Source organism: Taeniopygia guttata, chromosome 29 (genome assembly GCF_048771995.1).
Source record: "Taeniopygia guttata chromosome 29, bTaeGut7.mat, whole genome shotgun sequence".
Classification (NCBI taxonomy): Eukaryota; Metazoa; Chordata; class Aves; order Passeriformes; family Estrildidae; genus Taeniopygia; species Taeniopygia guttata.
In genome coordinates this window covers 4,086,341-4,098,417 of record NC_133054.1, presented here as the reverse complement: position 1 = coordinate 4,098,417, position 12,077 = coordinate 4,086,341, and the positions used below count along the sequence as shown (strand labels likewise).

The following is a 12,077-nucleotide window of genomic DNA, read 5'->3' as shown; positions in this document are numbered from 1 at the left end:
AGCCCTGGGGACAGAGATAGGCGGGAGGGGGAGAGGAAAAGAACCATGGGGACAGGGACAAGGCAGTGTGGCCACTGGGACTGACTGGCTGTGGGGACAGGGACAGAGCCATGGGGGCAGAGCCATGGGGACAGGTTATAGGAACAGGGACAGAGCCATGGGGACAGAGCCCTGGGGACAGGGACAAGGCAGTGTGGCCACGGGGACTGACTGGCTGTGGGGCTTTAGGGACAGGGACAGGCCGTGAGGGTGGCACAGAGCCACAAAGGGACACAGGGACAGGCCCAGCCCAGCTGCCACCACGTGGCCGAGGTCCGGCCGCCCCAGGACAGGGTGACCCCGCATCGATCCGTCCCCAGCCGCCCCAAACAGCGACCCGGCCCCGGCTGCCACACGTGGCCTTTATTCAGACGATGACCACGGCCCCGCTGTGGGCAGTGGGCACCGGCGGGGGCTCCCCGGCCGAGGTGAAGTACCCGACGAGCGCCCGCACGCCGGCCTTGAGCCCCGGCTGCAGCCCCAGCTGCACCCCCAGAGCCACGGGGCCCCCCAGGCCCCCGGTGAGCGCGGCCAGCCCGGCATAGCCCAGCTCCTCGGCGGCCTGCAGCGCCCGCGTGGACGCCACGGCCTCGCAGCCCTGGAAGGCGAAGTAGACGCTGGTGCCCAGGTTGTAGAAGACGCTGACTCCCGGTACCCAGTCCAGCACCCGGTGCGCTTCCCGCTCCCCCGCCGGGCTGCAGGCGTCCTCGTCCTCCCGCCGCCGCCGCCGCACGATGCCGCGGCACGGCCGGAGCCCCGCGGGTTCCCGGCCGGCCTGGCCCGAGCGTGGCGTGGGCTCCGTGCCGGGCACGGGGGTCTGGAGGTGCTGGGTGGGATCCACGCAGGCCGAGCCCGCCGGCCGTGCCAGGCTGAGGAGCAGCAGGGCCAGCGGCCGCGGGGCCGGAGCGCCCGGTACCCGCGCCAGGCCCCGCAGCAGCGCCGTGGCCGCGGGGGTGCCGAGTTCCCGCGCCAGCTCCCGCGCCTCGGCCTCGGCCATGGCGGCACAACCGGCCCCGTGCAGCGCCAGGGCCATGGCGGCACGGGCCAGGCCGCGGGGCAGCGGCGGCAGCCGCCAGAAACCGGGCAGGGCGTCGGGGCGAAGGGTCTGGCACGGGATCCCCGGTGCCCGCGGCGGGACGGGCTCTGCCGGCCCCACCAGCTCGGCCAGCAGCGCCCGCTGACCGGCAGCCGCGGCCGTGGCACGGCTGAGGATGAGGAGCGGGAGGAAGAGCAGAATGCGGGGCATGGTGGCGGCTCTGTGGAGGTGGGAGAAGCACAAAGCGCCGTCAGAGCCCCGTGGTGCAGCCCCCCGTGATCCCCCGTGATCCCCCGTGCCCCGGCTCACCCGCTCGCCGCTGTCCCTGCCCGGTCCGGCCGCTGTGGCCACACCGGCCCCGTGACCGCTTTATAGCCGCTGTTATCGGGGAGTTGCGACACGTCCGGCGCAGGGACAGGCACTGGGCACTCCCTGAGCCCCCAGCCCCCCTGCAGACCCACACACACCCAAGGAGGCCAAAAGTCACTTTTATTTACTTAAGCCCTGTCCAGATTTAAAAAGTTTTAGGGAAGAAAAAACCCCAACAGCTGAGGAAAAAGAGGAAACTTGGGGTAAAACAGGGAGATGGTGACACCAGGGGAAGTGGGGGAAGGTGGAGAAACTGGTTGCTTGTGCAGCCTTTAAAAACAGCATCAAAACTTGCAGAAGAAAATCTGCAGAAACCCCAGAAAACCTGTAGAAACCCCAGAAAAACCTGTAGAAACCCCAGAAAAACCTGTAGAAACCCCAGAAAAACCTGCAGAAAACCTGCAGAAATCCAATAAAATCTGCAAAAAGCCCAGAAAACAGCACAAGGCCTGGGCACAGGCAGGGTATGGGAAGCCACTCAGTCCTCTTCCTCCTCCTCTTCCAGGCAGCGGATGCGCTTCCGCCTCCCCCGGGGCTGTGGATCCTCTTCCTCCTCCTCCTCCTCCTCAGAGCGGGGAGCTGGGGGGGCCAGCTCGGTTCCTGTGGATGGAGGGAGAGGGGAGAGGGCTGAGCCCCCCAGGAGTGTGGTGAAGGGGACAAGGACAGCACAACCCCGACCCAGTCCCACTCAGAGCCCCCCCAGCCCCCAGGAGTGAGCAGAGGGGCTGAACCCACCTGAGCTCCCACCATCCTCATCCTCATCCTCGCTGGCGAGCTCCCGGCGCCTCTTGGTGCGTGGCTGCACCGGGCTGGGGACAGGGACGGGGACGGGCTCCTCGCTGCAGAGGGTGGCACCGCTCAGCCCCACGTGGCGGGGGGCCAGATCCCCTCCCCAGGCAGGGAGAAGACCCCCCCCCCCAAACCAGGACCCACAAACTGAGAAGGGAACTCGGCTCTCACCTCTCCGAGTCTGATCCCAGCCCCGCCGGCAGCGGCTCTGCTGAGGGGCACAAGGAGGGGGGCTCAGAGCCAGCCCCACACCTGGGGGTCCCACACCCCCCAGCCCCACCCCTCACCTGCAGCCGGGTCCTGGGGGCACCTGGGTGGCTCTGAGAGGTCCTGGGGGGACCCTGAGGGGCCACGGTGGGCGATGGAGGCGGCCGCGCGCCGGAGCTGCTGCGGGGTGAGGGCGGCCGGGATGCGCCAGAAGGATTCCTGGGCAGAGAGGGGACATGGCAGGGCCGGGATGGGGACAGGGATGGGGACATGGCAGGGCTGAGCTGGGGACAGGGATGGGGACAGGGATGGGGACATGGCAGGGCTGTGCTGGGGACAGGGATGGGGACAGGGATGGGTGGGGACAGGGAAGGATGGGACAGGGATGGATGGGGACAGGGATGGATGGGACAGGGATGGATGGGGACAGGGCAGGGGACAGGGAAGGATGGGGACAGGGAAGGATGGGGACAGGGATAGGGGACAGGGAAGGGGACAGGGAGGGATGGGGACAGGGATGGGGACAGGGAAGGATGGGGACAGGGAGGGATGGGGACAGGGAGGGATGGGGACAGGGAGGGATGGGGACAGGGATGGGGACAGGGATGGGACAGGGATGGGTGGGGACAGGGATGGGTGGGGACAGGGAAGGATGGGGACAGGGAAGGATGGGGACAGGGAAGGGGACAGGGATGGTGGATGGGGCCAGGGAAGGGGACAGGGAAGGATGGGGCAGGGATGGATGGGGACAGGGATGGGGACAGGGAAGGGGACAGGGAAGGGGACAGGGAGGGATGGGGCAGGGATGGATGGGGACAGGGATGGGTGGGCACCTCACCTGCTCGCTGGCAGGAGGCCGCAGCCCCAGCTGCCGCAGCAGTGCCCGGAAGCGCCGGTCCTCCATGGCATCCTCGTTCTCCTCCGTCAGCGGCACCAGCGGCACCGGGTGGGACACGCCTGGGCCGGGAGCGCCGTCAGCGGGACCCCGACCCCGCAGCCCCCCCACAGCCGACCCCCAACCCCGCTCACCGTCCTCCTGGCGGTCCCCCGCCGCCCGCCGCAGGCTGTTCTGCAGCCACCGCAGGGGCCCGGCCAGCCCTGGGGACAGCAGATGGTGACACAGGGTCCGGCCGCACGGCCCAGCCCAGCTCGGGGTTCGGGACCCCTCGCCCACCTTCCCGATGCAGGTGCTGCGCCAGGTCCTGCCCAGCCCCTTCCTGGGGCACCCAGTGCTCCTCCATGTGGCCTTCCTCTGCTTCATCCTCATCCTCCTCTTCCTCCTCCTCGCTGTCCTCATCCTCTCCTGAGCTGGCTGGGGCTGGCACGGCTGGGACGCCTGTGTCAGCCTGTGGGAGCCAGCAGCGTTTGGGTGCCCAGGATGGGGACAGGCCGTGTTTGGGTGCCCCAGGGTGGGGACAGCACCCCCAGGGCACAGCCCAGCACCCTCCAGCCCCCCATACCTGCCCGGCAGCAGGGCCCTGGCTCTTCCTCCGGCGTTTCTTGTACAGCTCCTTGCGTTCGGCCACCAGCCCCAGCCCCAGCAGCTTCTCCACCACGCGAGCCCGCGAGCGCCGCGCCGTCAGGTGCTTCAAGATGTTCCCCAGGACGTCTGCGGGGGAGGAGGGTCAGGGTGGGGGGCTACAGGGGGATTTTGGGGTCTACCCCTGTGTCCTGCTCACCGTCCGAGCCCTGGAACTCCTCAAAGAGCCGCGTCAGCTCCTCCTCCTGCTCCTGCGTCCACAGCACGATGGAGGTGCCCTTCCTGGGGGGTGGGAAAACAGCTGTGGGTCCCTGCCCTGTCCCCGGGGGTCCCGCCCTGTCCCCGGGGGTCCCTGCCCCACCTCTCCCGCGGGAAGTCCTTGGCACTGCTGGCCAGTCCCATCCGCACCAGCTGCTTCACCACCTGCCTCCGCGTGCGCCCGGGCGGGGGGAGATGGGCCAGGATGGCAGCGATGATGTCCCCACCTGTGGGACAGGGAGGATGCAGGGACAGAGCCCCTGCCACCCCCCGGGGGTCCGGCTGAGACCCCAGAGACCCCCAGTACCTTCCACCTCCTTGTACTTCCAGTAGAGCTCCCGCAGCTCCTGCTCCTGCTGAGGGGTCCAGGGGGGCACTCGGCTGAGGGTGGGCCTGGGGAGGGGAGGGGAGGGAGGTGAGGGGAGGGGAGGAGGGAGTGCAGCCCCCTCCCCGGCCCCACTCACCCCTCTCCCTCCTGCAGGGAGCTGTAGCCCTTGGTCATCTCGCAGACGATGGCCGGGCTCTTCCAGAAGAGCAGCTCCACAAAGGCCTTTTTGTTGGTGGCCGCCAGAGCAAAGAACTTGCCCAGGATGAACTTGGCCAAGGTCACCAACTCCTGGGGACAGCAGGAGGGAGAGAGGGGTTGGGGGGCACTGGGGACAGAGAGTGGGGCTGAGGGAAATTTGGAATGCAGGGCTGGGGAACAGCAGGGATGGACAGAGGGGCTGAGGGATGTGAGCACAGAGAGTGGGGCTGGGGGACAGCAGGGATGGAGAGTAGGGCTGGGGGCCTGCACAGAGCAGGGCTGGGAGATGCTGGGGATTGAGTGGGGCTGGGGGCTGCTGGGGATTGAGTGGGGCTGGGGGCTGCAGGGACAGAGGAGGGCTGGGAGGTGCTGGGGATTCAGTGGGGCTGGGGGCTGCAGGGACAGAGCAGGCTGGGAGATGCTGGGGACTGAGTGGGGCTGGGAGGTGCTGGGGATTCAGTGGGGCTGGGGGCTGCTGGGGATTGAGTGGGATTGGGGGCTGCAGATAGAGAGCAGGGCTGGGAGATTCTGGGGATTGAGTGTGGCTGGGGGCTGCAGGGACAGAGCAAGGGTGGGAGATTCTGGGGATTGAGTGGGCTGGGGGCTGCAGCGACAGAACAGGGCTGGGAGACTCTGGGGACTGAGTGGGGCTGGGAAATGCTGGGGACTGAGTGGGGCTGGGAGATTCTGGAGATTGAGTGGGGCTGGGGGCTGCAGGAACAGAGCAGGCTGGGAAATGCTGAGGACTGAGTGGGGCTGGGGGCTGCAGGGACAGAAGAGGGCTGGGAGATTCTGGGGACTGAGCGGGGCTGGGGGCTGCAGGGACAGAGGAGGGCTGGGGGCTGCAGGGACAGAGCAGGGCTGGGGGCTGCAGGGACAGAGGAGGCTGGGAAATGCTGGGGACTGAGTGGGGCTGGGGGCTGCAGGGACAGAGCAGGGCTGGGAGATTCTGGGGACTGAGTGGGGCTGGGGGCTGCAGGGACAGAGCAGGCTGGGAGATTCTGGGGATTGAGTGGGGCTGGGATGTGCTGGGGACTTAGTGGGGCTGGGGGCTGCTGGGGATTGAGTGGGATTGGGAGCTGCAGATAGAGAGCAGGGCTGGGAGATTCTGGGGATTGAGTGGGGCGGGGGGCTGCAGGGACAGAGGAGGGCTGGGGGCTGCAGGGACAGAGCAGGCTGGGAGATTCTGGGGATTGAGTGGGGCTGGGAAATGCTGGGGACTTAGTGGGGCTGGGGGCTGCTGGGGATTGAGTGGGGCTGGGGGCTGCAGGGACAGAGCAGGGCTGGGAGATTCTGGGGACTGAGTGGGGCTGGGGGCTGCAGGGCCAGACCCCTCCCGGGGGTCTCGAGGCCCTGTCTGACCTGGTGCGCGGCGGCGGCGGGGTCGCTGAGCAGGCGGTGGAAGAGGGCGAAGAGGGAGAGCTGGAAGAGCAGCGGCTCCATGCGCAGGTCGCGGGCCAGGCGGTGCAGCAGGCGCGCGGCGCAGTGGTTGGTGCGGGCGCTGTTCCCCGCGTAGCCCCGCAGCAGCAGCACCAGCGCCCGCACCACCGGGGCACAGGCGAACCTGCCCGGCAGCCCCGTCAGCGCGGCCGCCCCGCAGCGGGACCCCCCGACCCTCCCCAAACCCTTCTCACCGCTTCAGGTAGTCGAGGAAGTTGAATTCCTTCTCCGACACCTGCAGGGTCTGCGCCTCCTCTTCCTCGCCCTCCTCTTCCTCTTCCTCCGGCTCCTCCTCGGGCTCGGCGGGCGCGTGCCCTGCGGTGGGACGTGCTGAGGCTCTGCAGCGCCCTGGCCACAAGTTTTCCCACTCCCCAGGGTCACGGGTGGGGACTCACCAGGCAGGGCAGCGACGAGGATCTCCCGGAGCAGCTGGGTCTCCTCGGGCGGCCCCACATCCGCGGATCCGAACACATCCCCCTCGGGCCAGACCTCCCTGGGGACAGTGGGGACAGGCTGGCACCGTGTCCCCACGCCCCGGGCAGGAGATGGGCATGGCGGTGCTGGTACCTGGCCGAGCGCAGCAGCTGCAGGGCCTGGGGCACGCGGGAATCCCGCAGGCACTCCTGGATCCGCAGCAGAGCCTCCGCGCGCTGCTCCTCCACCGGCGTCTCCGAGGCGGCGTCGAAGGGCACCGTGTCCTCGGGCAGGGGCACCTCGCCCTGGGGCAGGACAGGGTTACCCCGTGCCCCACCAACACCCCCAGAGCCCCCCGTGGGACCAGAACCTTCCCTGGTACCTCCAGGCAGGCCTGGAGCTGCGGGGCCAATCCTTCCCACAGCCGCTCCAGCTCCGCGGCGCTGGGCGGGACGGTGCCCTCAGCCACATGAGGCTTCTTCTTCTTCTTCCTCCGCACACGTTTGCTCTGTGGGGCAAGGACGGGGTCAGGAGGGGCTGCTGAGCCCCAGGGACCCCCCCCAGGCAGGGCAGCCACAGCCCACCTGCACCACGAGGTTGGCACGGCCGCGGCAGAAGCGCTCCAGCATGCGGAGGAAGAGGTGAGCGGTCTCCACCAGGTCCCGCAGGAAGCTGCGCGGCTGCTTGGTCTCGTCGAACTTGCGGAAGAGCGTCAGGAAGAGCTCCCGGTATTCCATCACGTAGAAGATGTTGCCTGGGGAGGAGGGTGGCAGTGGGCAGGGGTGGCTCAGGGACACCCCGGGCTCGGGCAGAAGGACTCAGGACTCACTCTTGATGACCTGGCTGCTGTCCCGCACCGCCTGCTCCGGGGAGCGATCCATCTCCTGCACCGTCCGCAGCAGCTCCTGGTACGCCTTCAGCGCCAAGTGCATCCTGTGTGGGGGTCACAGCTGCCATGGGGGGGTCACAGGTACTCCAGGAGTCCCAAATGCCCCAGGGGGTCTCAGGCAACACAGAGTCCCACGTGTCCAGGGGTTCCTGGGTTCCCAGGAGGCACCAGGGAGGTCATAGCTGACCAGCGGGGTCCCAAGTGTCCAGGGGGTCCCAGACACCAGGAGATCCCAAGTAGTTGGGGGTCCCAGACACCAAGGGGTGTCCCAGGTGCCCTGGGGTGTCCCAGGCATCCAAGGGGTCCCAGGCACTGGGGGTATCCCAGGTACTGTGAGGGTCCCAGATCTCCAGAAGGTCCCAGACACCACGGGGAGCCTCAGGTACTCAAGGAGAACCCCAGATACTGAGATTCACCACCAAAGGGTGTCCCAGGTGCCCCGGGGACTCCCAGCTGCTCACCTGCGGGCCCAGGTTGTTGCCTCCTTCTTGTCCATCAGCGCCATCTCGTAATAGGTGGTGAGGTTCTGCTCGATGAAGTGGAAGGCTCGGACCCCCACGGTCTCGGACACCAGCTCGGGCCGGAAGCCGTGGAGCCGGTTGAAGGCCATGAAGAAGGCAGTGGCCCACAGGTAATAGGTCTCATCGTGCTGCTGAGCCTTCTCCCGCACCAGCTGGTCCTGGGAGCGACCGGGGGGGGTCTGAGCGGGGGTCCCACAGCCTGGAGAGGGGATCCCAGCGCTCCCAGCCGCTCACCTTGACCAGCAGCATCAGGCGGTTGTAGCAGCCCTCCAGGAAGTCCTGGCAGAAGTGGCGCAGGAAGAGCCGGACATTGCGGGCGGAGCGGCGCGAGGGCTCGGCCTCGGGGGCGGCCCTGCGGTGCCGGGGCAGCCGCCGCGGTTCCTTGCCCAGGTCGTGGCTGTAGCTCTTCAGCTGCAGGGGATGGAGCGCCAGATTTATCCCCGTGGCGTTGTCCTGGTGCCCCCTGCCACATCCCATCCCAGTGCCACCCACCATGTCCTCATTCCGGTGCCCCGCACCTCGTCCCTGTTCCTGCAGCCCCACCACATCCCTGGTTCTGTGTTCCACATCCCATCTTCCCATCCTGTGTCCTACCTGTGTCCTCATCCCCGCGCCCCCCACCCCCATTCCCATCTCAATGACCTCTGCCACATCCCCATCCCAGTGTCCCCCCCCATGTACCTGGCCCCACGCCCCCCACTGTGTCCCTGTCCCCATAGCCCCCTCTACACCCCTGTCCTTGTGTCCCTCCCATATCGTGTCCCCTGTGCCCCCTGCCCAGCCCCATGTCCCTGTTCCCCCCACCACGTCCTTGTCCCTGTGCCCACTGCTGTGTGACCCCCACCACATCCCCATACCTGTGTCCCCCACCCACATCCACACCCCAGTGCCACCTGCCACATCCTTAACCCCACACCCCACACCGTATCTTTAACCTCGTGTCCCACCCACGTTCCTGTTCCCCAGCCCTGTGCCCCCACTGTGTCCCCAGCCCCACGCCCCTCACCACATCCCTGTCCCCCTGGCACGTCCCCCTCCCTCCACCCTGTGCCACACCCCCAGCACCACGCTGCACACACATCCCTGTCCCCCTGGCACGTCCCCAGCCCGCAGCCCTCGCCCCACGCTCACGTTGTGCAGCCCTTTGTGGAACACCACATCCCGGTCCCCGATGGACTTGACGCCCTGCAGGACGTAGGAGCCACCAAAGCGGGAGTGCCTGGTAGGGAATAGGGGCTGAGCGATGCTGTCCCCACCTCGGGGGTCCCATCCCTGCCACGGGGGTGCCCCCTCCTCACCTGGATGGGCGCTGCAGCGCCCGGCTTCTCTTCTCTGCCAGCTCTCTCTGCCTCAAGGTCTCCAGCTCCTGCGTGTCCTCCCTGTGCTCGGCCCCTGCTGTCCCCTGTCCCAGCGCCGCCAGCTCCTCTGGGCTCTGCCAGCAGCTCTGTCAGGCTCTGGGGGCTCTGGGGGGGGGGTCCCCGCCCTGCCACGCCTGCCCCAGCTCACCTGGTCACGGAACATGAGGGAGATGATCTCCAGGACGTGCAGAGCCCACTGCTGCTCCACCTGGGCGCTGGCCAGGAATTTGAGCAGGTCGTCCATGCCGCTGATGTGCAGCGCCCACAGCACCCGGTCGTGCACGCTGGCATCGCCATCCACGCCCTGCTGGGGGTGGTCCCGGGGTGTCAGGGTCCCCCTGGAGCCACCGAAGCCCCAGATCTGTGGAGGAGCCGGGGAAGGGCCCTGTCCCCGTACCTGCTCCTCCGTGGGGTCCGGGGGCACGTGCAGCACGTTGCGCACCAGCAGCAGGATCCTCTCAATCAGCAGCGTGTCCTCCTCCTGCCGCTGCTCCCAGTCCTGGGGGACAGAGCTGTCAGGGACCCCCACAGCCCCCCGGGGGTCCCTGGCAGGGAGGGACCCCACAGCCCTGCGGGACAACAGACCCCACGGCCCTGAGGGACAACAGACCCCACAGCCCTGAGGGACCCCCCCCAATAGGGACAGAACCCACAGCCCTGAGGGACCCCAATAGGGACAGACCCCACAGCCCACCAGAGACTCCTGGCAAAGACAGACCCTGCAGCCTCATGGGCACCCCTAACAGGGGGTCAGACAGACCCCACAGCCCCTAAGAGATCCTCGGCAAGGGCAGACCCCGCAGCCCCCAGGCACCACCCGTGGCAGGGATGGATTCTGGAACCCCCTGGTGATTCCAAGACCCTGCAGCCCCCACAGGAACCCCCAGCAGGAACAGACCCTGCAGCCCCTGAGGATCCCACCCCCAGCCCCCCGAGGAGGGGGCACTCACCAGCTGCAGGAGATTGTAGAGCTTCTCGCTGAGCACCACGAACACCTTCTCACTGGCAAAAGCCTGCAGAGACCCCAGGTGAGCAGGGGAACGGGGGCAAAGCCCCTCGCCCACAGCGCGTCCCTGGGCAGACTCACCTCCTTGTAGGCCTGCAGGTAGGACAGCACCTGGAGGAAGTGGTGGCGGGAGGTGGCATCTGCTGGCACCTTCCCGAAGCAGAGCAGGGCCGGCTGTGTCAGGTTCACCATCAACCTTCGAGGGAGCAGAGACGTGTGAGGGACCCCTGCCCAGCAAGGAGCCCCCACAGAGCCACCCCCAAGCACAACCCTGCCCCCCGATACCTGATGACGGCATCGAAGAGCACCTTTTCCTGGGGGTACTGCACCAGGATGGGCAGGAGGTCGTTCTGCAGGATTTGGGCTGCCCCCAGCTGCTGCCGCACGTCCCGGCTCTCATCCTCGTGGCGCAGGTACCGGATCAGGTCCTTGACGCTCTCTGGGCACACGGGGCCGTCAGTCCCCGCCGTCCCTGTCCCCTGTCGCCCCCTCCCCATGCCCACCTACCCAGGCAGTCGGGCTCCCGGTGGTACACGTCGCCCTCCAGGTAGCCCAGGGCGCTGCAGGTGGCCAGGAGCTCGCAGTTCATCATGTACCAGTCCATGCAGCGCGGGGCTGCACACAGACCAGCACCGGGGCCACCTGAGGGCCACCGTCAGCGCTGGGGACCCCCACCCGCTCTGGGCTCCCCCGGTACCGGCCCACCTGCTGCTCCCGGTCTCCCACGTCCTGGGACACCATCCGATCCCAGTCTCCCCGACACCGACAAACCTCCCAGGCCTGGTCCCGCTCGGTACCGGACCCCACCGATGCCACAGCAACCCCCGGGCTCCGTTACCGCCTCGATCCCAGCGCACCTCCCAGGCTCGGGCCACCCCAATACCGGCGCACCCCAAGCCCCGGTTCCTCCGATTCCGTAACACCCCCCCAAATTTGGGCTCCCCCCAAATCCCACTCGGCCCCGCTGCCTTCTCGATCCCGGAGCATTCCTGACTCCCCCCACGCCCGATCCCGGATCTCAGCCCCCAGTTTCCCCCGGACCCCCCTGATCCCGGAGCACTCCCCGGGCCCGCCGATTTCCCCCGGAGCTCCCGGTTCCCCCAATCCCGTTCCTATCCCGTCCGATCCCGAAACACCCCCCTGGTTTCGGTGACCCCGGATGACCCCCAGTCCCCGGTCCCGGTCTCCTCCGGTGCCAGCCCCGTCCCGCTCACCGCCGCGCTCCCGGCCGGGCCCCGTCCCCGTCCCGCTCACCGCCGCCCCGTCCCCGCCGCCCTCCCGGCCGGGCCCCGTCCCGCTCACCGCCGCCCCGTCCCCGCCGCGCTCCCGGTCCCGGTCCCGGCGCGGGGGCGGCGTTACACAACCGCCCCAGTTCCCGCGGCCGAGGCCCCGCCCCGCCGCGCCCTTCAAGCGGCAACTCGCCCTCAGCAGCCCGGTGCTCCCGCTGCTGCCGCCCTCAGTCCGTCCACCACGGCACAAACCGGCGGCTCGGTGCCGCGGGGTGCCCCCAGTCCCCCTGCCCTCGCCCCCCGGCCCTCGCCCCCCGGCCCGCGGCGCTGAGGGGCGGAAGACGGGACGGGTTCATTGCGGAGCGGGACGCGCTGGCGGCGTTGCCCTTTTAAGAACGGCGCGGGCTGGGCGGAGCCCGCCCCGGGCGCGGGAACGGGCGGCACCTCCCGCCGCCCGCCGAGCGGGCTCCGGTGTTCCCTCCCACCCCAGCTCGGTCCCTCCCGCCACCCGCCGAG

General features: G+C 68.7%; 2 protein-coding genes across 10 annotated transcripts; both read right to left on the bottom strand.

The window, feature by feature from the left end:
- Positions 1-387: 387 nt before the first annotated feature.
- APOF (apolipoprotein F) lies at positions 388-1,517 on the bottom strand. The gene is made up of 2 exons (XM_012576694.5): positions 1,385-1,517; positions 388-1,295 (listed from the first exon to the last, which is right to left on the bottom strand). The coding sequence occupies exon 2, from the start codon at positions 1,283-1,285 to the stop codon at positions 407-409; it is 879 nt and encodes a 292-aa protein (XP_012432148.5). The 5' UTR covers positions 1,286-1,295; positions 1,385-1,517; the 3' UTR covers positions 388-406.
- A 30-nt stretch (positions 1,518-1,547) lies between these two features.
- On the bottom strand, positions 1,548-11,772 carry TIMELESS (timeless circadian regulator). Of its 9 annotated transcripts, none has more exons than XM_072919666.1 (31): positions 11,635-11,772; positions 10,840-10,974; positions 10,618-10,771; positions 10,414-10,528; positions 10,277-10,339; positions 9,724-9,825; positions 9,475-9,633; positions 9,267-9,400; positions 9,100-9,187; positions 8,203-8,379; positions 7,909-8,126; positions 7,388-7,491; positions 7,143-7,312; positions 6,941-7,066; positions 6,712-6,863; positions 6,540-6,637; positions 6,339-6,459; positions 6,067-6,268; positions 4,643-4,794; positions 4,486-4,571; positions 4,282-4,405; positions 4,120-4,202; positions 3,901-4,049; positions 3,615-3,786; positions 3,470-3,538; positions 3,279-3,397; positions 2,521-2,659; positions 2,405-2,444; positions 2,180-2,283; positions 1,833-2,071; positions 1,548-1,790 (listed from the first exon to the last, which is right to left on the bottom strand). In XM_072919666.1, exons 2-30 carry the CDS (start codon positions 10,934-10,936, stop codon positions 1,923-1,925), a joined length of 3,666 nt encoding a protein of 1,221 aa, XP_072775767.1. In that variant the 5' UTR covers positions 10,937-10,974; positions 11,635-11,772; the 3' UTR covers positions 1,548-1,790; positions 1,833-1,922. The 9 variants fall into 9 exon arrangements, with proteins under 9 accessions (XP_072775767.1, XP_072775768.1, XP_072775774.1 ...); XM_072919667.1 differs by having other exon boundaries at positions 10,840-10,947; XM_072919673.1 differs by having other exon boundaries at positions 11,587-11,672.
- Positions 11,773-12,077: the final 305 nt, after the last annotated feature.